Raw genomic sequence first — 25,079 nt, 5'->3', positions numbered from 1 at the left:
GCTGTTTCCGTTTACGTATTTATACCTTGCGTCCTTCCCTTGCCCCACGCACAGACAATTTTTAGACAAAAGTGGCTTCCAAAGGATAAATGTAGGTGCAAATGCACAAGATGGGAGTGAAATGGAAATGAAAACAGGAAAGGAGAAATTGAAAAGTTCATATTCTGCTCTGGTCAGACCTCACCTGGAATACTGTGTCCAGTTCTGGGCACCACAGTTCAAGAAGGATACTGACAAACTGGAACGTGTCCAGAAGAGGGCAAACAAATTGGTCCAAGGCCTGGAAACGATGCCTTATGAGGAACGGCTTAGGGAAATGGGTATGTTTAGCCTGGAGAAGAGAAGGTTAAGGGGTGATCTGATAGCCATGTTCAAATATATAAAAGGATGTCATATAGAGGAGGGAGAAAGGTTGTTTTCTGCTGCTACAGAGAAGCGGACACGGGGCAATGGATTCAAACTACAAGAAAGAAGATTCCACCTAAACATTAGGAAGAACTTCCTGACAGTAAGAGCTGTTGGACAGTGGAATTTGCTGCCAAGGAGTGTGGTGGAGTCTCCTTCTTTGGAGGTCTTTAAGCGGAGGCTTGACAGCCATCTGTCAGGAATGCTTTGATGGTGTTTCCTGCTTGGCAGGGGGTTGGACTGGATGGCCCTTGGGGTCTCTTCCAACTCTAGGATTCTATGATTCTATGATTGGACAAGCAAAAATTGGGCATGGAAAAATAGATAGCATAAAAGTGTACCGCACGAGGTCCACCTTTCACGGAAAGAACTTCCCTCAGGCTAAAATACTTTCAGTTGTGGTCCCAAGAGCACCATTCTGCACAAGACTGTTTGTGTCTGCGAGGCTACATTAAGAAAACACACTTCCTTATTGGAAACAGGGGTGTTGGGGCAGAAAGACGGGGAAAGGAAAAAAACAGCAGCACGGATGCTACTAGCCCAGAGATGGAAAGAAAAAACAATCCCGACCAAGGAAGACGAGCAAACCAAGTTGATGGACTATGCTTAAATGGCTAAATTTACTGGAAACCTCAGGAACCAAGAGGACAAGAACTTTGGAAAAAAGAGTGGGAACAATTTATAATGTACTTGGGAGACCATTGTAAGCAGATGAAAACATTAGCAGGATTTTAATCTCACTTGTAAGGTAACAAAGACTAAGGATAATTCAGATGGATCAAAAATTTGGATAACAGATTGATATGCAGTTGTAAAGGACCCCTGGACGATTAAGTCCAGTCAAAGGCGATTATGGGGTTGCAGCGCTCATCTCGCCTTCAGGCCAAGGGAGCCGGCGTTTGTCCGCAGACAGCTTTCTGGGTCGTGTGGCTGGCAGGACTAAACCGCTTCTGGCACAACGGGACACCGTGACGGAAGCCAGAGCGCACAGAAACATCCTTTACCTTCCCGCTGGAGCTGTACCTATTTATCTACTTGCACTGGTGTGCTTTTGAACTGCTAGGTTGGCAGGGGCTGGGACAGAGCAACGGGAGCTCACTCCCATCATGGGGATTCAAACCGCCGACCTTCTGATCGGCAAGCCCAAGAGGCTTAGTGGTTTAGACCACAGCGCCACCCGCATCCCTGTGTTGACATAAGGACCCAGGAGGGGATTTGGGGGGGGGGGAGACTGGAGATTCAGAGAAATCTCTTTATATAGTTTTGCAATTCTCTTTGTGATAAACTTGCATTTGTATAATCAAATAAAAATGATTTCCAAAGGAGGAGGAGGAGGAGGAGGAGGAGGAAAAGGAAGACAGGCCATTTCCAACTGGGGGCCCCTGCATGTCAAGGTTTCAAGGGCCTATGTGTTTGATGCTTCTCTGCGCCCCCCCCCCCCAACTGGGAAGCACTGATGCGGTTGCTAGGCAACACCTGTTGTGTGTTCCACAGCTGGCCAGGACCGGAGCAGTGACATGGGAGGGAGGGAGAAAGGATACACACAGGCCAAAAACATGGGTGGGGCACCCACTTCATTGTGGGCTCCAGAACTGACTGCAAGTTGAGACCTGTGGTGTAAACATGACTTTGGCCTTGCCGGTCCAACTAACATCCCTTCCAAAACAAAAAACAAAAAACTTCAAACCCTACCACTAAGCCACGCTCTCTACGCACAGGGGGGGGGGTCAAATGCAAAAAGGAATGCGGCAATACAAGCCCCCCCCCCTTTTCATTTCTGGGGGGTTAAAAATGTGCTGCAAGGCTGGGGCAATGCAGGATGGGAGTTAGACCAAGCAAATAATAATAAAATAGTCATTATTGGGGGGGGGGGGGATATTCCTAGAATCCACCTGGCCCCGAGCCCCTGGTGATGCAACTGCTTGTTTATAGTGGGGGGGAGGAGAGGATATTAATGGAGCACATTTGGTACAAATTAGGGAGGGAGGGAGCACACAGAGAGCAGCCGGCAAGCTTTCAGGTTGTGCTAAGCAGGCGAGGCTGTGGGATTTGAAGAGCTGGCCGCTAATTGGAGGTGGAACCGCACAGGGATTTTGGGGAAAAGAGGATTTGGAGATGGGATTACGTTCTCCACGGAGCGAAAACAGCTTTGGCTGTTTAAACTGGCCCGGTTTTCTCATGGCGTTCTGGCTTTTGCTGCTGGGTGTGATTCTTCCGCAGTTGCCACAACAGGAGGGTTATTGATTATTTGAAAATCCCGCTCTGGTGGGGACATTCTCCTGCCCAAGCCGTACTGAAAGAAGCAGGAGCTGACCCTCTCCGAACCACAATTCCCTGGGAAGAGGGGCCGGCTGTTAAAGCACTTTGAAGGAAATAGGGGTCTCCTAGCTACCCTTGGCAAACTACAGTTCCCAGGGTTCTTCGGGGGAAGCCATGGAGGTTTAAAGTGGTTTGATGCGGCTTTAAATGTGTAGCACAGATGGGGGAGTCAAGAGTAAGATAAGGATGGTCTTACCCTGTATGCAATTTCCTGCACTGAAATAACTGCTTCTAAAAATCATAACCATTCCCATTTTCATGGAGGATAAGACTACCGGTGGCTAAACGCCAGGATGACGATGTTCTGCAGCCGCTGCCGAAGGCAATGTGCTTCTGCATACCAGTTTCTGGGAATCACAAGACAGTGTGGTGTACTGGTTAGAGGACCTGGGGAGACCAGGGTTCAAATCCTCCATTCAGCCACTGGGTGACTTTGGGCCAGTCACGTACAATCAGCCGAATCTACTTCACAGGGTTGTTGTGAGGATGGAATAGGGAGGAGAAGAACCCTGCCCACCACATTGCACTCCTTGGAGGAAAGGTGGGGTATATTTTGGGCTGGCCTCAAGAGGCAATGGAGTGCGCCTCCGGGGGTGAAGTCAACCTGTTGGAGAATCAGAGAGCCTGCTGTGGCAACAGAGGCTGTTGACTCGTAACAGCTGCCCCTTGCATTGTTTTTGCTGCATTAGCAGCACCAAAGTGACCGGTAAACAGGACAGAAAGTCCTTTACATGGCACATAGTTAACCTACAGAACGCCCTCCCACAGGAGGCCACGATGGCCACCAACTTGGGTGGTTTGAAAAGAGGGTTAAATAAAGTCATGGAGGAGGAGAAGGCTACCGATGGCTACTTGCCCTTCCAACATTTTCTCAGTTCTGTGTCCAGGGCAGCTGTCTACCAGCTCCATCAGGTACGCAGGATGAGACCCTCCCTGCCCGCAGACTGTCTGGCCAGAGTGGTACATGCTCTGGTTATCTCTCGTTCAGATTACTGCAATGCTCTCTATGTGGGGCTCCCTTTGAAGGTGACCCAGAAACTGCAATTAATCCAGAATGCAGCAGCTAGACTGGTGATTTGGAGCGGCCGCCAAGACCATATAACACCGGTCCTGAAAGACCTACATTGGCTCCCAGTACGTTTCCGGGCACAATTCACAGTGTTGGTGCTGACCTTGAAAGCCCTAAACAGCCTCGGTCCAGTATACCTGAAGGAGCGTCTCCACCCCCATCATCCAGCCCGGACGCTGAGGTCCAGCTCCGAGGGCCTTCTGGAAGTTCCCTCCCTGCGAGAAGTGAGGTTACAAGGAACCAAGCAGAGGGCCTTTTCGGTGGTGGCGCCCGCCCTGTGGAACGCCCTCCCATTAGATGTCAAGGAAATAAACAACTACCTGACTTTCAGAAGACATCTGAAGGAAGCCCTGTTAAGGGAAGTTTTTAATGTCTGATGTTTTATTGTATTTTTATATATATATTTTGGAAGCCGCCCAGAATGGCTGGGGAAACTCAGCCATATGGGTGGCGTATGTATTTATGTATGTATGTATGTATGTATGTGTATGTATGTATGTACAGAGGGACCCCAGGTTACGTACGTGATCCATTCTGGGTCACAGTATGTAAAGCAGGCGTGTGTATTGCGAACGCACGAAGAAAAAAAAACCCCGGAAGAAGCGCGATTTGAGCGCTTCTGCGCATGCGCAAAGTGTGCAGAACGCTTCTGCGCATCCAGGGGTCGTGCACGCTCTGGAAACTCGTCCGGGTTGTGGGCGTTCGCAACTCGAACGTCCGCAACCTGGGGGGTGCACAACCCGGGGTACCACTGTATGTATGTATGTATTAATATTAATATTAATATTAATATTAATATTATTATTATTATTATTATTATTATTATTATTATTACTACACTGGGAACCACAGGAGGCGAGAGATGCTCTTGTGCTTGGATCCTACTTGTGGGTTTCCCACAAGCGTCTGGTCAGCCACTGTGAGTGCAGGATGCTGGACTAGATGGGCCATGGGCCTGATCCACCAGGCTCTTCTTGTTAGAGGGCTGCATTTGTGCTCAGGTCCTTCTGGTGGGCTTCCCTTGAGGGCACCTGGCTGGCCACTTTGGCCATGGTGCCTGGACGCAGTTGCAGGACTCCTCTTGCATTCCCCTGTCCTTATCCCGCTTAACATTTGGCTAAAAACATGAGATCGCCTTCTAGTTCCACGCAGTGTTTATTCCCAAGCTCTTCCAGGGCAAGGAGCCCCAGCTTTGTAAGAATGGGAGGGGAAGAGGGAAAGTGTTGCACACTCTGCAAGATCTCCACGTGGTTGGTCCTCCTTGAACAACCTTCAGTAACATCTCATCCCTTTGTGCTTTCATCACAGCTGCAGGAAGCCAAAGCAAGGACGAGCTCTCCGGGTGCGTTTCTTTGAGGTTTCTCCGGGTCTCAAGGCAGGGCACAGGCAACGACACGGAGCTTTTGAAGAAACAAAAACATCTCTCCAAATGGATTTTTTAAAAATAAAATAAGTAGTGTTCTCGTTGAGCCCGCAAACACAGCATGTCAATTGTCTCACAATTTCCACACTTCCTGGCGCAGAGCTACAGGGCTGGAAGAATTTTGGGTGGTTGAGCTGACAGAGTGTTTGCTGGGACAGGACCAGAAAGGAGACAAGCATTAAAAATGAAAACCTTTTAAAAACAAAAAAACAAAAACAAAAAAATGGGAATAAAGTCTATTTGTAGAGGCACATAAAGTAGATTTCTGGCTCCAGACAAGTTAGTGGAACCTGTTTGATAATGGGACCCCCACTGGCATTAACAGGGCCAGTTCATTTCCTGGTTCAGATATGTGGCAGGCATCGCACCTCTGGGATCTGGGTTCAGGATAAAAAGACGGGTGGAAAAGTCTCTGCGGCAGCTCGGAGTTGCTTTCCTTTGATCAGAGGGATTCTTCTTAAGGAGGCAGAGCATGTGCAGAGTTATTCTCACCAGGAAGAAAGGCTGAAGCATTTGGGACCTCTTGGTTTAGAGAAACCAAGCATTTGGGACCTCTTGGTTTAGAGAAAAGCATGCGGCAGAATCGTGGAATGTCATTAATATTATGCAGGGCAGGGAGAAAGTGGAGGAAAGAAAGATTATTTTTTTTCTCCCTCTCTCCTAATGTTAGAACTTGCGGTCTTTCAACGAAGCTGGGTGAAAGGAGCTTTCATTCCATTCCTCTATCAGCAAGTCAACTTCAGGAGAAAATGAGATGGGTCAGAGAACAGGAAAAGAAATCACACCCACTCAGTTTGCTCCGTTGCTCTCTAATAAAATCCATGGCCCGGCTCAATTGCTTCCACACGACTACAGTTAGATTTGGCAGGGACGAAATGGAGCAGAACAATTCCCCCCAGCCCTCCGCCTCCAAGCCATGATAGCAAGAGCTGGCTGTGATGTTGCTGTGATGGAAAGCAGACCTGGGTGGCTGTCAAGCCCGGAGGAAAGAGGGTCGGGCGAGGCTGGCCAGAGGCAGGAGCCAGATCAGAACCAGGTGGGATCCATTCTGCTGGTCCGTTGGGTCAAACCGGTCCCAGATGGTGCTAAAGTGGTTGACTCATCGATTGGCCGAAGTTGCAGGTGTCACATAACACCTGTCCCACGTTTGCAAGAACTCAATATCCTATACTTTGGAACTCCCTGCCTCTTGATGTCAGGCAGGTGCCTTCCCTGTACTCTTTCCAGAGCCTGATAAAAACATTCTCATTTGAATAAGCCTACCCAGATGTTCAGAAAGTCGATGCGAGTTTTCATCAGTTTCCGGTCTGTTGTTATTTTAACTTTCTGGAAGTTATAAATTATTGTTAGTTTTTATTATGGATAATTTCATTGTTTTATTTCTTTTTTTCTAAACCACCTTGAGGTTTGTTTGTTTGTTTGTTTACAATCAAGAGATATATAATTTTTATAAAATACAGTGGCACCTTGGTTCTCAAACACCTTGGTACTCAAACAACTTGGAACCCAAACACTGCAAACCCGGAAGTAAGTGTTCCAGTTTCTGAACATTTTTCAGAAGCCAAACGTGCTCCATTTTGAGTGTTATGCTTCCAATTTGAGTGTCTGTTTTTGCTATTTATTTTGAATTTTTGGTTTTGCGGCTTTTTTGTCCTATTTTTGTGACTGCGTGGAACCCAGTTCAGCTACTGATTGATTGATTGATTGATTGAGTGTGTGAGTGACTGCAGTACATTGTTTATTGCTTTCATTTTATGGATCAATCGTCTCGTTACATAGTAAAATTCATGTTAAATTGCTGTTTCAAGGGATGTTTTTAAAAGTATGGAACGGATTCATCCATTTTGCATTAGTTTCTATGGGAAAGCACGCCTTGGTTTTGGAATGCTTTGGTTTTGGAACGGATTAAGTGTGAGAACCAAGGTACTACTGCAAATAAATGATAGTATTTACTTTTTAGATTTATATACCAACCTTCACTGAGATACTATGGGATGGTTTACAGCGTGAGCTTAATGCCTGTCACTTTTAATCCTTGCTGCCTGCTTTTTCTGACTGAGCCAATGGGAATACAATGTGTGCACCTGTAGGTTTTCTTAAAAAAAAAAATGTTTTTATTAAAGATTGGATGCAAGAAAAGGAGTAACTCTGCTCCCTGGTATCAGAAACAGCCAGTCGACCAGCACTGCCTTGACTGCTTGCAGATGTCGATTACAGGCTGCAGCAACCACAGCGGTTGTGATATTTCAGCTTGCACAAACACATACCATGCCGACTGGGTCATTGGCAAATGGGCTTGCAGGATGGCTAGCCCAGAAAAGAGGATGATGTCCTGGGAGGATGCAGGAGGGGGGGGGGAAATTGCCTTGCAAGTTTCGTGGGTTTGGACATACTGTTCTACTAGTCTGTTTATTTTTTAAAACCTCTCCTGTTCCCTTCTTACCAAGTCTGCTGGAGGAATCACTTCCGCCCTTGGTCTGTGTTGTTTTTCCGCTTGGACCTCACACCTGGCAAAGGGGTTGTTCTGAAAAGATTCAGAACAGGCTGCATTCGCAAATCCCGTTGCCCACGCTCCATGGCTGAAGCCTAAGGCCCGCAAACAAGCCTACATTCGAGCTCTGAAGGCTTTCCTGCAGAATTTCCGAGCACAATTCAGAGTGTTGGTGGTGACCTTGAAAGCCATAAATGGCCTTGGCCCAGTATATCTGAAGGAGCATCTCCACCCTCATTGTTCAGCCCAGACACTGAGGTCCAGCTCTGAGGGCCCTCTGGCGGTTCCCTCCCTGCAAGAAATGAGGTTTCAGGGAACCAGGAAGAGGGCCTTCTCGGTGGTGGCTCTCACCCTGTGGAAAGCCCTCCACATCAGATGTCAAGGAAATAAACAACTATCTGACTTTTAGAAGACATCTGAAGGCAGCCCTGTTTAGGGAAGTTTTTAATGTTTGATGTTTTATCATGTTTTTAATATTCCGTGGCGGGATGCGGGTGGCGCTGTGGGTTAAACCACAGAGCCTAGGGCTTGCTGATCGGCAGGTCAGCAGTTCAAATCCCCATGACAGGGTGAGCTCCCGTTGCTCGGTCCCTGCTCCTGCCCACCTAGCAGTTCGAAAGCACGTCCAAGTGCAAGTAGATAAATAGGTACCGCTCCGGCGGGAAGGTAAACGGTGTTTCCGTGCGCTGCTCTGGTTCGCCAGGAGCGGCTTTGTCATGCTGGCCACATGACCCGGAAGCTGTACGCCGGCTCCCTCGGCCAGTAAAGCAAGATGAGCGCTGCAACCCCAGAGTCGTCCGTGACTGGACCTAATGGTCAGGGGTCCCTTTACCTTTTACTGGTTGGTGGCCTTTGCTACCTCCTGTGGCAGGGAGTTCCAGGATAACTCTGCTCCACCTCCATGGTCAGAGGCAGAGATGCTTCTGAATACCAGTTGCCGCGAACCGCAGGAAGACAGAGAACTCTCGTGTTCAGGTCCTGTTTGTAGGTTTCCCATTGAGGCGTTTGGTTGGCCACCGTGAGAACAGGATGGTGGACTAGGTGGGCTGTTGGCCTCATACAAGTAGGAGGGCAACCAAGATGATCCAGGGTCTGGAAACCAAGCCTTATGAGGAATGGTCGAAGGAGCTGGGTATGTTTAGGCTGGAAAAAGCGGAGACTGAGAACAGATAGGAGAACCATCTTCAAATATCTCAAGGGCTGTCACATGGAAGACAGAGCAATCTTGTTTTCTCTGCTCTTGAGGGTAGGACTTGAATCCGCGGCTTTGAGTTACAAGAAAGGAGATTCAGACTAAACATCAGGAAGACCTTTCTGACAGATAAGAGCTGTTTGACAGTGGAATGATCTCCCTTGGGTGGTTGTGGACTCTCCTTCCTCGGATGTCTTTAAGCAGAGGTCGGATGGCCATCTGCCATGGATGCTTTAGCTGAGATTCCTGCATTGCAGGGGGCTGGGCTGGATGACCCTTGGGATCCCTTCCAATTCTCCAGTTCTAGTATTCTATGACTTTTTTATGTTCCTCCTGCTCTTGCCTCAGCTTGTGGTCAAACACCTTTGCTCTCACATTTTCCTCCCTGGCAAAAACAGATGACCTCACTCGGGCTGGCAGCCTCGCTTTTGGCTGTTTACTCGGGCCGCACGATTCACAGGCCAACCTGGGCCTCCCTTTCCAAGAACGGGCGTTTTGTTTTGTTTCTCATCCATCGAAGCGTGTGTTGGATCTGCCTGGCTCAGTTACTCGCAGTAGATGCAGCCAGGAATTCTTCAGACCAGGCCTTGGCTCAGCGCGGCAGCATGAATGCTCTTCCTCCGTGCACCACCAAAACAGTGCCTCAATTTGTCAACTTCCCAGTGGAATAGTGGCATTGTAGGTCTGAGCCCTTGCAGACTTTCTAGCTTCATCTTGACTTCTGATATCACTGAGAAGAACCTCTGCTTTTTTTTTGAACCCTGCACATGTAATCTCTTGCACACCTGAGTCCTGGGTGTGAATTCCAACCCGGGTGTGATTGTTTCATTATAACTGATTTTTAAAATGAAGCCTTCATGGTAATTTTAGGCTCTGAACTTTATGGTCTTGCTGGGAGGGGAGGGTCTTTAGACAGCAATGCTTTGTTGTGGGTTTGGAGAGGGTCAGTCTGGATGATGCCCGGAGTTCCCTTCTGATTCTCATGGTCCAGCGCCCAGTGAGAGTTAGAATCTAATAGAATATTCTATTGCAGAAGTGGTCAGACAAGTTTCTTTGTGAAACAATGACCTTAGCTGGCTACTTAAAGGTCTTCACCAGCACCCCAAAAGAATGGCACAGGTTGTAAGATCTACCACTAAGTGATGGGGCTCTCCAGACTAATGGGTGGGTCATTCCTCTACGCCCTCACCTCCTGCCAGATAGGAGAACAGGTATCTGGGTGTGAGCTGAGCTGGAAGCCGGCTGGATGCTGGAGACGCAGAGACCTGCTTGCTCCGTGCTGGATCCAAAACTGTGACTAAGGGAGAGGCCAGATCTGTTGGGATGATAAACTTCTGAGCCCCTCCATCTTATGCTCAGCTTGTAAATAAAACCATACATCCTAAAGGCACCCCAGTCTCCACTGATCCTCATTCCAAGGAAACTGAACCATAGGTAAACGTCTGGAACCCCTGGAGTCTCCCATTGCTTGGAGACTGGGGTGGTGTGTAACGGGATATTACTTCAGCTGTGAGTTGCACAATTAACCTTTCTTTTCTCCTGGCAGTCTGCTGGCATTCCATGCTGTAAAACTCCTTCAACATTCCTGGCATGTTAAAGCAAAGATAAGCTTGCCAACCTTGATTTGAAAAAAAGAAAGAAAGAAGAAATCTATATGTGTGCAGTTTTGCATTTTAAACCCATGTAAATCAAAGCGCCGGCATGACTGCGGGGATATAACGGAGCCTGTTTCTGAAGTCCAGATGCTGAACACATTTCTGCCAGGTTTTTGTGGTTGAAAACGATTGTGTCTTTTTAATGCCCGCCTCAAATCTGAAATTGTTTTTATAATTAGAATAGTTTTGCTTTTTGGAATGGCTGCAATGGTTTTCACTGTTAAATCGCTTTAATTTAATTTAGGAATTAATTTAGGAATTGAATTAATTTAGGAATTAATTTAGGAATTAATTTAATGTAGGAATTAATTTAGGAATTAATTCATGAATGGAATAAAGCCATACCTCAGGTTGCGAACACTGCGGGTTGCGTTCTTTCGGGCTGCGCTCGCACAGAACCTGAAAGTACCAGAACGGGTTACTTCCGGGTTTCAGCACTTGCACATGCGCAGAAGCGCTAAATTGCGCTTTGTGCATGCACAGAAGCACCAAATCGCAACCCGCACGTGCGCAGAAGCGGGGCTGCAGATTGCAAATGTGCCTCGCACATGGATCATGTTTGCAACCCGAGCATCCATTGTATATAAGTTGAAGATCATGGAGGAGAACACAGTCAATGTTCAGCCTCCACTATGAGAGGGGAGAAGAAGAAGAGGAGGAGGAGGAGGAGGAGGAGGAGGAGGAGGAGGAGGAAGAGTTTGGATTTGATATCCCGCTTTATCACTACCCGAAGGAGTCTCAAAGCGGCTAACAATCTCCTTTTCCCTTCTTCCCCCACAACAAACACTCTGTGAGGTGAGTGGGGCTGAGAGATTTCAAAGAAGTGTGACTAGCCCAAGGTCACCCAGCAGCTGCATGCGGGGGAGCGGAGATGCGAACCCGGTTCCCCAGATTACGAGTCCAAGAGAGTGGCTGTGCTCAGGTCCTGCTTGCAGATATCCCAGGATGCAGGGCTAGTTAGGCCTTTGGCCTCATTCAGCTGCAGGGCTTTCATAGGTTCTTATGGTCTACAGAAAGCTTCCTCAGCCACCACCTCAATATTTGTGAAATGTGGACCACTTATAAATGCCATCTCCAACTCCTCGAAAGATTCCATCAATGGTGTCTCCCAAACAGGCGAACTAATGCCATTGTACTGGAAGAAGCAAAAATCACCAGTGTTGAAGCAATGATTCTTCAACATCATCTTCGTTGGACTGGTCAAGTTGTGCAGATGCCTGATTATCGTCTTCCAAAGCAACTACTCTATTCTGAATTTAAAAATGGAAAGCATAATGCTGGTGGTCAACAAAAGAGGTTCAAAGACTCTCTCAAGGCAAATCTAAAAAAATGTAGTATAAACACCAACAATTGGGAAACACTGGCCTGAGAGTGCTCCAGTTGGAGAACAACCTCTACCAAAGGTGTCCTGGGCTTTGAAGATGCTCGAACTCAGGACACAAGGGAGAAACGTGCTAAGAGGAAGGCACGCTTGGCAAACCTCACTGTGATCAACTCCCACCCAGAAACCAATGTCCCCACTGTGGAAGGATGTGTGGATCCAGAATTGGCCTCCACAGCCACTTAGGGACTCACTTTTAAGACCCTGTTTATGGAAAACAATCTTATTTGGCTACGAGGGATCACCAAAGAAGAAGAAGAAGATTTGTTAAGCACAACTATTCAATTCAGTGGTTAGCATGGGGGGGCATGGCCTCAGGTACACATTTTTGAGGGGGTGCAATTAGGTGCCGCCATGACAGGCACAGAGCCCTGGGATGTGAGCCACAGCAGCAGGTGGATGGAGGCAGCAGGCAAGGAGCCTGTTGGAGGTGGACTCGGTTCACCCTCCATGCAGGGCTCTATGTAGGCTCCAGGCACACACCACACCCCAGCCCAGCTACCCAGTCCACCAGGGAGGAGGCAACACTTGCCCCGCCCCGGGCACCAGCAACCCATGCTTTGCCACTGGGGGGTTGGTACTGTTTAGCCTGGAGAAGAGAAGACTGAGAGGGGACAGGATAGTCAACTTCATATCTCTGGAAGATGGAGCAAGCCTGTTGCCTGCTGCTGACCAATGGATCCCAATGGCAAGAAGGAGATTCTGACTAAACATTAGGAAGAACCTTCTGACAGCGAGAGCTGCTTGGCAGAGGAGCAGACCATTTTGGAAGGTGGTGGACTCTCCTTCTTTGGAGGTTTGTAAAGGCAGGTTGGATGGCCATCTGCCAGAGATCACAGAATCACAGAATCATAGAGTTGCAAGAGACCACAAGGGCCATCCAGTCCAACCCCCTGCTAAGCAGGAGATGGTTTTGCAGTCATTTCTTCATTGCAGGGGGTTGTACTAGATGAGATTTGGGTGCCCCTTCCATCTCTACCATACTGATTCTATGATCCCAAGTTGAAAAAAGTACCCCCATGAATCAAGCGATGAAAAGGTGTGGGAATGTTTAGGTATGCAAGAGAGGATATATTGTTTATTATACAAGACCCAGAACTTAGCAGTGTTTTCATTCCCCTTTTTAAACACACACAGCTGATAGCTTGCTCAGACTCGCTAGAGTCTCTTTAATAATACTGTCCTGGTATTTTCCCCTTTAATCCCTCTTAAAATAAGACACGGCACAGTCTTCTATAAAAGCATATAAAGAGTTTACTTACAAGATATCATCTGTTCACAATCGGATCCCAGAAGGCAGACTTTTAGCTTAGAAAATATAATATACATTATTAGGAGACTATTCCTTAAGAGAGATAGCTCCTTCTAGTCTCTTGGCTGGAGGCCAAGAGAGCAGCTCGTCTAAGCATATGTTGCTCTGTTGAGAGATGGTTGGAAAGAGAGAGAAAATGGTGGCCACCCTGTGGTTTTGTATTACCTGCACAGGTGAAGCCACACCGATCTCTAGTTACACAGAGGAAGCCCAGCCCAGCCCAGAATAAACAGGAAGTGCTCCTGTGTTTTTGTTGTTGTTCAGTCGTTCAGTCGTGTCCGACTCTTCGTGACCCCATGGACCAGAGCACGCCAGGCACCCCTATCCTTCACTGCCTCTCGCAGTTTGGCCAAACTCATGTTAGTAGCTTCGAGAACACTGTCCAGCCATCTCATCCTCTGTCGTCCCCTTCTCCTTGTGCCCTCCATCCTTCCTAACATCAGGGTCTTTTCTAGGGAGTCTTCTCTTCTCATGAGGTGGCCAAAGTACTGGAGTCTCAACTTCAGGATCTGTCCTTCTAGTGAGCACTCCGGGCTGATTTCTTTGAGAATAGATAGGTTTGATCTTCTTGCAGTCCATGGGACTCTCTAGAGTCTCCTCCAGCACCAGAATTCAAAAGCATCAATTCTTTGGTGATCAGTCTTCTTTATGGTCCAGCTCTCACTTCCATACATCACTACTGGGAAAACCATAGCTTTAACTATACGGACCTTTGTCGGCAAGGTGATGTCTTTGCTTTTTAAGATGTTGTCTAGGTTTGTCATTGCTTTTCTCCCAAGAAGTAGGCGTCTTCTGTGTTTTACTTCCCACAAAAGGCTGGAGACTGACTGCAAGATGGAGGCAGGAGACAACAGAGAAACTCCATGCCTCTTGCTTCACCAGAGCCAAGAGGATGGCATGGGCAAGTTTTCCTTCAGAGCTGCTCCCTCTTAACATTCATAAACATTCTGCTATGCAGAAAGCCATTTATAAAGTCGTACATTGCGTTTTCAAAGAGGTGGAAGAGACTTCTCTGAGAAAGCATTCTTTGGGGTAGTTTGATCCACTGTTGGGACCCAGTTTGGCTTAAAAATTAATCAAATCCTGTTCAGCTTAACTGAGTTTTGGGAAGCCAAGCCCATTGCACAACCCGATACAGGATTTTATATAACAGCCAATAAATGCCGTGCACTTAAACTAAATATTATTGCTGTGTCCAAACAATGGGCTGCAAGAAGGAGGCTGGACAATGAAGACCATCTCTTGAAGCCGTTTATGAAAAGCTTTATTGGGATCATTGTGATATCTGGCTGGTTTCTTAGACTCCCATTGTACAAATAATATCAACTTTCTTTCTTTCTTTCCAAAATTTGCATCTTTTTGGGCAGATTGCTGCATTGCAATGTGTGAAATCCAAAACAGAATTGTATTCTGACCTGTGCATTAACCCGGGAGGTACAAACTGGGACAGCTTGCTTTGCAATGAGGAGTAAATGAACTTTTCTTCCATCCTTGTTGCAGACCGCATCTGGGGAGTTGTGCACACAAAGATGTGTTTTGCCACTGAACTATGGACCTTTCTCTTCCCCCCCCCCCCCGGCCTGTGTTGGATTCAGTTTTGAAAGAATTGTGCACCAAGATTTGTGTTCTAATCCTCTCGAAACGTTTTCAGTCTCCCAGATGTAGAAAAACAGCAAGCCAGGCTGACAAGACATGTGTTTGCCCCCAAATTCTGTTGATGCATGGCTACTTCCTGCCCCCCCCCCACCCGAGAACGTCCACTGTATTTCTGTTAGTAAGGAGACAATCCCGTAGGTTTTTATCTGTGTACGGTTTCACTTTGCATTTAATTTCAGGAGATCTTTTAAAGGCCTCTCAGCAGAGGAGGAAATGGAACTGTATCCCGTGTTTTTGTGGACCGTCCAAAGTATATCGAGGGGTTCCAATGGCAACAAACATGAAAGGCGCAGGAACGTAACAGAGGGTTTGGGCTTTATTGTTCCGAACTCCAGGAAAAAGGCAAGAATTATCTGTTACTAACTTCCTCCTGGCAAATAGAAGGGGAAGAAATGGAGGCAGTGAGAGATTTCACTTTCTTGGGTTCCATGATCACTGCAGATGGTGACAGCAGTCACGAAATTAGAAGACGCCTGCTTCTTGGGAGAAAAGCAATGACAAACCTAGACAGCACCTTAAAAAGCAAAGACATCACCTTGCCGACAAAGGTCCGTATAGTTAAAGCTATGGTTTTCCCAGTAGTAATGTACGGAAGTGAGAGCTGGACCATCAAGAGGGCTGATCGCCGAAGAATTGATGCTTTTGAATTATGGTGCTGGAGAAGACTCTTGAGAGTCCCATGGACTGCAAGAAGATCAAACTTATCCATCCTTAAAGAAATCAGCCCTGAGTGCTCACTGGAAGGACTGAAGTTGAGGCTCCAGTACTTTGGCCACCTCGTGAGAAGAGAAGACTCCCTGGGAAAGACTGTGATGTTGGGAAAGATGGAGGGCACAAGGAGAAGGGGACGACAGAGGATGAGATGGTTGGACAGTGTTCTCGAAGCTACTAACATGAGTTTGGCCAAACTGCAAGAGGCAGTGAAGGATAGGGGTGCCTGGCGTGCTCTGGTCCATGGGGTCACGAAGAGTCGGACACGACTGAACGACTGAACAACAACAACAACAATCTTCCATAGGGCAGTTCCTGGGCCATGAGGGTTGCATCTGGTCTGAATGCAAAAAAAGGTTTACTAGGCTGGGTGTGTGTATGTGTGCATCTTAGCAGTGGCCAAACTCACTGCAGTTTTTTAAACTGAGATTCCATCATCATCATCATCTGAATTTGCATACCACTCTCCATCCAAAGATCGTCAAGGTGGTACACAGCCTAAAAATACAAAATGAACATTGCAAGGGGTTGGATTGGATGAGCCTTGGGGTACCTTCAAACTGTACCATTCTATGATTCTATTTAGACACTGTGGGGGAAAGTGGCAACTTTCTTTCTGTGCTCTCTCCCCCTGGGTGAGATCATTCCGAGAATTGGGATCAAAGTGACTGGAGGGATTGATCCAAATGCGACAATGAGACTGAAAAGGTTCTGGGCACCCCAGTTTAAAAGGATGCGGACAAGCTGGAAGGTGTGCAGAGGAGGGTAACCAAGGTGATCAAGGGTCTGGAAACTAAGCCTGATGAGGAACGGTTGAAGGAGTTGCCTATATTTAGCCTGGGAAAGAGGAGATTGAGAGGAGATAGGAAAGTCACCTTCAAATAGCTTAAGGGCTGTCATGTGGAAGATGGAGCAAGCTTGTTTTCTCCTGCTGGGGGGGGGGGGCGGAGACTTGAACTCATGGTTTCAAGTTTCAAGAAAGGAGATTCCTACTAAACATCAGGAAGAACTATCTAACAGTAAGAGCTGTTTGAAAGTGGAATAGACTCCCTCAGGAGGTTGTAGACCTCCTTCCCTGGAGGTTTCCAAGCAGAGGTACTATGATTTGCTGGAAGTTAAGAACCTTTTAGCCCAGAGTTTAAATACATGACCTTTCACACCCCCTTTCAAACACAGACATTTGGAGAGAATCCCTAACTTGGCAGAGAGAGAGAGAGAGAGAGAGAGAGAGAGAGAGAGAGAGAGAGAGAGAGAGAGAGACCTGAAATACAGGACAAAACTGTATCAATACAGGACGTAGCATTTTACATTGAAATTTGGGACAATCCAACGAAGAACTCACGGAGCATACTTCTCTTTGTGGCTATCTGCCTGCAGTCCAAATGAATCCACATTTCACCTGATTAAACTTGCATATTTCTGATTTCTCATAGAGTTTTGTTTTGCTTCGGCGGAGAACCCCAGCAGCCCTTCTCAATTTTTTCTCATGGTTCTGGGTCACATATGTAAGCTCCTCGGGGCAGGTGGCTCGTTCTTCTTCACTCGATGGCCTGTTGCATCTCTCTTCTGGCTGCCTGTCAAGACTGGTTTTGAGTCCAGCTGGCCTAAGCTATGCAGCCTGCGTTATCTTCGGAGGGTCAAACCACACGGTCCCAATAAATCGGTCTCTGGATCACTATGGGAGACATTTCATGTTTCTTGGGATTTCTCCATCTGCCCTTTCCTTCCCAGCTGGAGGAGTTTTCTTAGCCTGGAGTGTTGTTGGATTAGGCAAGAGCTGTTAAATGTTATCCACCGCCACAGCTGAGAGCCGCTCTCAAGCCCCTTGCAGGCAGAGGATATTAAAAACTTGCCTGGTTCCGAGCAGCATAAATCACAGATCTTCAGATTCCTGTTTTGCAAGGCTATGGGTGAATCACGGGGATTTTGGCACAGAATCTGCCTTGGTGGCCCCACAAGATGACCTCTGTCGGGAGAGAGACAGGGCAATTGTGTCCTTGTTCATTTTCCTCCACCTCTCAGAGGCTTTCGATACCATTTATCGCCGCATCCATCTGGAGCGACTGTCCAACCTAGTGTGTGTGTGTGGGTGTGTGTGTGTGTGTGGGTGTGGGTGTGTGTGGCACTGCTTTGTGGTGGTTCCGGTCCTGCTTGGATGGTCGTTTCCCGAGGGTGATGCTTGGGGAGTGCTCTTTGGCACGATGGAGTCTTCAATGTGGGATTCCTCAGAGCTCAATCCCATCCCCTACGTTGTTTAGCATCCAGCATCGCCTGAGCTCTGCGAGTGCGACTTTCTCCCGATTGAAGTGCAGAGTGTTTGAGGACCAGAACAATCAGAGGGAAACCCAAATGCTTGTTTACAAAGCTATTGTACTACCAACCTTACTGTTTGCTTGTGAAACATGGACCAATTATAAACGCCATCTCCAACTCCTCAAAAAATTCCATCAAATTTGACACATCACCTGGGAAGACAGGCGAACTAATGCCATTGTACTGGAAGAAGCAAAGATCACCAGTGTTGAAGCAATGATTCTTCAAGATCAACCTCATTGGACTGGTCATGTTGTTCAGATGCCTGATTATCGTCTTCCAAAGCAACTGTTGTTGTTGTTGTTGTTCAGTCGTTCAGTCGTGTCCGACTCTTCGTGACCCCATGGACCAGAGCACGCCAGGCACGCCTATCCTTCACTGCCTCTCGCAGTTTGGCCAAACTCATGTTAGTAGCTTCGAGAACACTGTCCAACCATCTCATCCTCTGTCGTCCCCTTCTCCTTGTGCCCTCCATCTTTGTCCATGGAGTTTCTTGGCAGGGATACTGGAGTGGCTTGCCAGTTCCTACTCCAGGTGGATCACGTTTGGTCCAACTCTCCACTACGACCTGTCCATCTTGACCTGTCCATAGCTTCCCTGAGTAATTCAAGCCCCTTCGCCATGACAAGGCAGTGATCCATGAAGGGGCCAAAGCAGCTACTCTATTCCAAACTTAAAAATGGAAAGCGTAATGCTGGTGGTCAACAAAAGAGGTTTAAAGACTCTCTCAAGGCAAATCTAAAAAAAAATGTTGTATAAACACCAGCGATTGGGAAACACTGGCCTGCGAGCGCTCCAGTTGGAGAGCAGCCTTTCCCAAAGGTGTCATGGGCTTTGAAGACATTCGAACTCAGGACGCAAGGGAGAAAAATGCTAAGAAGAAGGCACGCTTGGCAAATCCACACTGTGATCAACTCCTGTCCAGAAACCTATGTCCCCACTGTGGAAAGTCGTGTGGATCCAGAATTGGCCTCCACAGTCACTTACGGACTCATTGTTAAACTGTGTTTATAGAACTAGTTACAGGTAGGTAGCCGTGGTGGTTAGTCGAAACAAAATATTTCCCCCTCCCTTCCAGTAGCAACTTAGAGACCAACTAAGTTTGTTATAGGTATGAGCTTTCGTGTGCATGCACACTTCTTCAGGTGAAGACAATCTTACTCAGCTGTGAGTGTTTGCCAAAGAAGAAGAAGACATGAAACCGCTGGGTGGGGTCATCCAAGGTTTCGAGAACGCTGTCAGCAGTATGCTAATGACACAGCTCTATTTCTCTACATCTGCAGGTGAGGCAGTGAAGGTGCTGGACCAGCGTCTTGCCTCGATAATGGACTGGATGAGAGCCAACAAACTGAAACTCAATCCAGATAAGACTAAAGCACTGTGAGTGGGTGGTTCCCTAAACCAGATGACTGGAAGGCTGCCTGGTCTTTATGGAGTTAAGGCTCAATGTGTTACTATTAGCATATAAATGGGTCAGTGTGTCTGGCTGTTAACCAGAAGGTTCATGGTCCGAGTCCAACTAGGAACAGCTGTGGGCAGGATTCCTGCATTGCGGGGGGTTGGACTAGATGTCCCCTGAGGTCCCTTCCAACTCTGCAATTCTATGAAAAGGTGTAAGTGTGGAGGAGCCCATACTGCTCCTGAACAAAGAGGACCTATATTTGCTCCTTGCATACGAAGGCTGCTGGATCCCTTCCCTCCTCACAGAGCCCTGTAGCTGGATCAGGCCCACATGATCCAGCATCCTGTTCTCACAGTGGCTAAATTCCCCGAACAGCATAGGAATGCAGGTAGACTGCCTCTGAACCTGGAGGCTCCATAGGAAGTTTGGAAGACACACACGCCCCGCATCTGGATCAGGCCAAAGGGGCCTGCTCTCATAGTGGCCAACCAGATACCCCAGTTGGAAGAAGCTGGCAAACAGGACCTGAGAGCAAAACCTCTGTCCTCACTTTTCCTGGGAACTGGCATTCGGAGGCATCCCTGCTTCCGTCGGTGGAATGAAAATGTAGCCATCACTGGTGCAGCGAGCCCTCCTGTCATGCATCTCTGCAGGCAGTAAAAGATTTGGCACCCGCACACAACCTGACTGTCAGAGTAAAGTCAATGGACTCCAAGGCGAGAGGCATCGCTGCTAAGAGATCTCCGCTGTTAATGCTACAGATTTAAATAGCCAGCCAAAATAAGGTCAGCCTAATTAGCCAGTGATTCATCGCCTTGTTTCTCCTCTAGGAATTGTGGAGCTTTATATCCCAGGCACATTTCAATTTGATCCTCCGCCCAGGGAGAAGGATTTCTGCCGTGGGTGGGAAGGCAGATGTCAGCACAGATGATCCCCAACCACCTTCTGCATGGACAAGAGTCCAGGATTCATCCATCCATCATAACAATTGCCATATTTTCCCCCCCATTCAAAGAAAAATTAACAAACATTTGACATTATGACAGCCCCTCCTTGGAAATAAAATGCTTTCTTTGTCCTGATCGGAATCAGATGTGGCAAAAGGGGCTTTTGAGTACAGCAAGGCCACACATGAAATCTTAGACTCATGGAATTGGACAGCTGGAAGAGACTCTAATGGAGGTTCTTAGGAACTTCCAAGGATGAAGAGGCCACCACCTTCCAAGGAGTCCGTTCCAACGTCAAACAAATCTGACCGTCAGAAAGTTCTTCTTGGTGTTTAGTCCGGAATCTCCTTTCTCGCAACTTGAAGCCATGGGTTCAAGTCCTACCCTCCGGAGCAGGAGAAAACAAGCTTGCTCCATCTTCCATGGAACAGCCCTTCGGATATTTGAAGATATTTGTATCACCTTTCAAATGATAGGTTCTACAGGCAGGAATCACCAGCAGCACAAAAATAAGACGGGGGACACCTGCCTTACTAGCAGTACATGCGAAAAGGATCTAGGGGTCTTCGTGGACCACAAACGGAACACCAGTCAACAGCTAAATCACGCTTCACACATGTGCAGAAGCACTGAATCGAAACCCGCGAGTGAGCAGACACGGTGCTGAGGGTTACAGACACTGCGGGTTGCGAACGCGCCTCCCGCACGGATTGCGTTCGCAACCCGAGCATCCACTGTACTGTGTCCAGCTCAGGGCGCCACAGCTTAAGGACAGGTGGGTAGCCGTGTTGGTCTGCCATAGTCGACTGGAAAGAGAAGTGGCTGAATTGCAACTAATCACCAAACTTAAAACCATGGAGAAACCTGGTCTGAACAAAGACATTGGATTCTTATCTCATTATACATAACAAAGCTATCTTTAGCCATCTCACCCCTTGCCTTTCCCTGCAAGACCAATTGCAGCTCGTCAACAGGTTTTCCACACCTATCAGCCAATCCCCCATTCCCACCACCCTTCTGAGTAATACCCCTCCCCACTCCCTCACTATATTTAAGGATCTGGTGACTTCTGTTTCAGTGTATCTGAAGAAGTGTGCATGCACACGAAAGCTCATACCAAGAACAAACTCAGTTGGTCTCTAAGGTGCTATTGGAAAGAATTTTCTATTTTGTTTCGACAGTTTAAGGAGGATGTTGACAAGCAGGAAGGTGTGCAGAGGAGGGAGACCAAGATGATCAAGGGTATGGAAACCAAGCCTTATGAGGAACGGTTGAAGGAGCTGCATATGTTTAGCTTGGAAAAGAGGAGACTGAGAGGAGATAGGAGAGCCATCTTCAAATATCTCAGACATGGAAGATAGAGCAAGCTTGTTTTCTGCTGCTCTGGAGGGTAGGACTCGAACCAATGGCTTCAAGTTGCTAGAAAGGAGATTCCGATTAAACATCAGGAAGATCTTTCTGACAATAAGAGCTTTTGGACACTGCAATGGACTCCCTCAGGAGGTTTTGGACTTTCCTTCCTTGGAGGTTTTTAAGCAGAGGTTGGATGGCCACTTGTCATGGGTGCTTTTAGTTGAGATTCCCGCATTGCAGGGGGTTGGACTGGATGACCTTTGGGGGTCCCTTCCAACTCTACGATTCTCTGATGCTACGGTGTGTACTCTGGATATACAATCTGGGCTCGCCTCTGGTGCCACACTTGCCAGCGCGTTGACCCCTGCTGCTCCAACACAACGAGCCAAACCCAGACGCCCCTGGCTGTGTCTCTCGGAAAGAGCCTTCGGAGAAAGACATCAGGAGAGAAACACAGGCTGGGTCTGTGTGGGTGGATTGTCCCAGCTTGGCTCCCCTACAGCCTTCAGTCTTTTGGACATTCTGGTGCCGTGATCTACCCTCCCAGAGGAGAAGCAATCACTCAGCATAAGCCGAGCAGACGTTCTGGGAACGTGCTCCGGTGGCCTCTGCCCAACCCACAAACCCGGAGACGGAGCCCAAAGTCTCCCTGGGATGCTTCGCGGCCACCCACTAAACCTCACTCGGCTCATTATGCCGAGGATTGGGTTTGACACGTCTGCCCCCGGCCAAGGATTACTCACCGAGCGTTTGCTCTATGCCTTCCTCTTCCCATGGCTACACCCAAAAGGCTGGGAGATGGCATTTGCAAACCCACAAGGAGGTGGACCTTGGCCAGGGGGGGGAGACGGCCTGGAAACAGCAGAGCCAGAGATCCAGGAAGATCTAGCACTGGCTTTGCGAACACCTAGAATCACAGAATTGTAGAAATGGAAGGGACCCTAAGAGTCATCTAGTCCAACCCCCTGCAATGAAGAAGAAGAAGAAGAAGAAGAAGAAGAAGAAGAAGAAGAAGAAGAAGAAGAAGAAGAAGAAGAGTTTGGATTTGATTTCCCGCTTTATCACTACCCAAAGGAGTCTCAAAGCGGCTCACATTCTCCTTTCCCTTCCTCCCCCACAACAAACACTCTGTGAGGTGAGTTGGGCTGAGAGACTTGAGAGAAGTGTGACTAGCCCAAGGTCACCCAGCAGCTGCATGGGGAGGAGCGGAGACACGAACCCGGTTCCCCAGATTACGAGTCTACCGCTCTTAACCACTACACCACACTGGCTCTCCAGTGCAGGATTCCTGCCCACAGCCGTCCCTAGCTTGGTGCACAGGAGTCATGCCATAAATAAATAATTGTAGCTGCTGCCAGTCAGTGGAGCCACTATTGGGCTAGATAGACCAGTGTTCAGATTCCCTAAATTCCTACCAGCAACTTCTCGCTGTTTTTACCTGCAAAAGGTGGTGGGGATATGTGGTTTCCCCCCAGTGGTCCTTACCTGCGAGGATGAAAACGCCAACAAGAATCAGGAAAACCAACAGGTAGAGCCCAACCACGGCATATTTGAGAGCAGCCAGGGACCCCAGGTGTCCGCAGGGTCCCGATGGTCTCTTCCTGCTCCCTGGACCTGTAAGAGCAAGGAAAGGGCTGGTCAGGTTGAGGCAGGCTGCTTCGCCCTGCATTTAAATTCTTGTCGTCACCATCAGTTCATCGCCTTCTTAGGAAACATCTCAAAAGGGCCATTCCATGAAAAATGAGCCAGATAAGAATGCTAGATGAGCGCTGGACTTTGGTGAGGAAGATTCCAAACGTGCAGTCTAACCATTTTTAAAAAAAGCTTAATTTTGTATCGTTAAATTTCTTAAACTTAATTTCTGATTGCATAGTTGTAACCAATAAACATTGATTTAAACAGATATGTTGAGTTTATCATTGATTCACCTCCCAACTCACAGAGTTTTTCCATAAATCAAACTTATCTCAAGCTCCATGTCCTTTTTTTGTCCCACCCGTGACAATACTTTAACATTAATAAAATTGTCAAAAATATCCATAAAAATAATAAAAAATTAGTAAAATGTTCAGCATCTTATTAAGAACATAGTTTAAATTTTGGTTGTTAATTTTTATGTATATTTACATTGTTACACATGTGTGAATACCAAAAAACATGGTCAAAGTGTCCCACCCGTGACAATGGAATGGCCCAAAACAACACACAAAATATAAAAATACAGAGCTTATCATAGAATTGGAAGGGACTCCAAGGGACATCTAGTCCAACCCCCTGCAATGCAGGAATCTCAGCTAAAGCACCCATGACAGATGGCCATCCAACCTCTGCTTAAAAAACCTCCAAGGAAGGAGAACCCACAACCTGTTCCACTGCCAAACAGATCTTACTGTCAGAAAGTTGATGTTTAGTTGAAATCTTCTTTCTTGTCACTTGAAGCCCTGAGTTTGAGTCCTAACCTCCAGAGCAGGAGAAAACAAGATTGCTCTGTCTTCCATGTGACAGCCCTTGAGATATTTGAAGATGGCTCTCCTATCTCCTCTCAGTCTCCTCTTTTTCTAGGCTAAACATGCCCAGCTCCTTCAACCGTTCCTCATCAGGCTTAGTTTCCAGACGCCTGATCATCTTGGTTGCCCTCCTCTGAACACCTTCCAGTTTGCCAACACCCTTCTTAAATTTGGGTGCAACCCACAGGTAGGCAAACTAAGGCCCGCGGGCCAGATCAGGCCCAATTGCCTTCTGAATCCGGCCCGTGGACGGTCTGGGAATCACCGCATGGATCACCAGTGCGTACGTTCTTTCCCTCTCCCTAGAATCATAGAATCATTGAGTTGGAAGAGACCCCAAGGGCCATCCAGTCCAACCCCCTGCCAAGCAGGAAACACCATCCAAGCATTCCTGACAGATGGCTGTCAAGCCTCCACTTAAAGACCTCCAAAGAAGGAGACTCCACCACACTCCTTGGCAGCAAATCCCACTGTCCAACAGCTCTTACTGTCAGGAAGTTCTTCCTAATGTTTAGGTGGAATCTTCTTTCTTGTAGTTTGAATCCATTGCCCCGTGTCCGCTTCTCTGGAGCAGCAGAAAACAACCTTTCTCCCTCCTCTGTGTGACATCCTTTTATATATTTGAACATGGCTATCCTATCACCCCTTAACCTCCTCTTCTCCAGGCTAAACATACCCAGCTCCCTAAGCCGTTCCTCCTAAGGCATCATTTCCAGGCCTTGGACCATTTTGGTTGCCCTCATCTGGACTCCTCTGCCCCCTCACATGGCGGCGGCAGTGGCGCCTCCTCCCTCCCTCCTCCTGGCTTCTCCCTGCCCTGCCTAGAGGAGGAAGGGGACTGGGCTTTGTTGGTGCCAGCAGCAGCAGCAGCAGCAGTGCTCGAGTGGCCACCATTTTAAGCAGCCCCTCTCTGGAGCCCTTTTACATGCTGCTTATCGGCCCT

At 47.7% G+C, this 25,079-nt stretch overlaps 1 protein-coding gene across 1 annotated transcript in view; it reads right to left on the bottom strand.

The window, feature by feature from the left end:
• Positions 1–19,875: 19,875 nt before the first annotated feature.
• LOC117044681 (scavenger receptor class A member 5-like) overlaps positions 19,876–25,079 on the bottom strand; it is a 29,861-nt gene continuing 24,657 nt past the window's right edge. Inside the window, exons 3-4 of the mRNA XM_033145492.1 lie at positions 23,115–23,243; positions 19,876–19,976 (exon numbers count right to left, since the gene is read on the bottom strand). Coding sequence (XP_033001383.1) covers positions 19,876–19,976; positions 23,115–23,243 — 230 coding nt within the window. The remainder of the gene's footprint in view (positions 19,977–23,114; positions 23,244–25,079) is intronic.

Source organism: Lacerta agilis, chromosome 3, assembly GCF_009819535.1.
Source record: "Lacerta agilis isolate rLacAgi1 chromosome 3, rLacAgi1.pri, whole genome shotgun sequence".
NCBI lineage: Eukaryota > Metazoa > Chordata > Lepidosauria > Squamata > Lacertidae > Lacerta > Lacerta agilis.
Note: the sequence above shows the minus strand (reverse complement) of the source record. Positions and strands in the feature narration are given on the sequence as shown.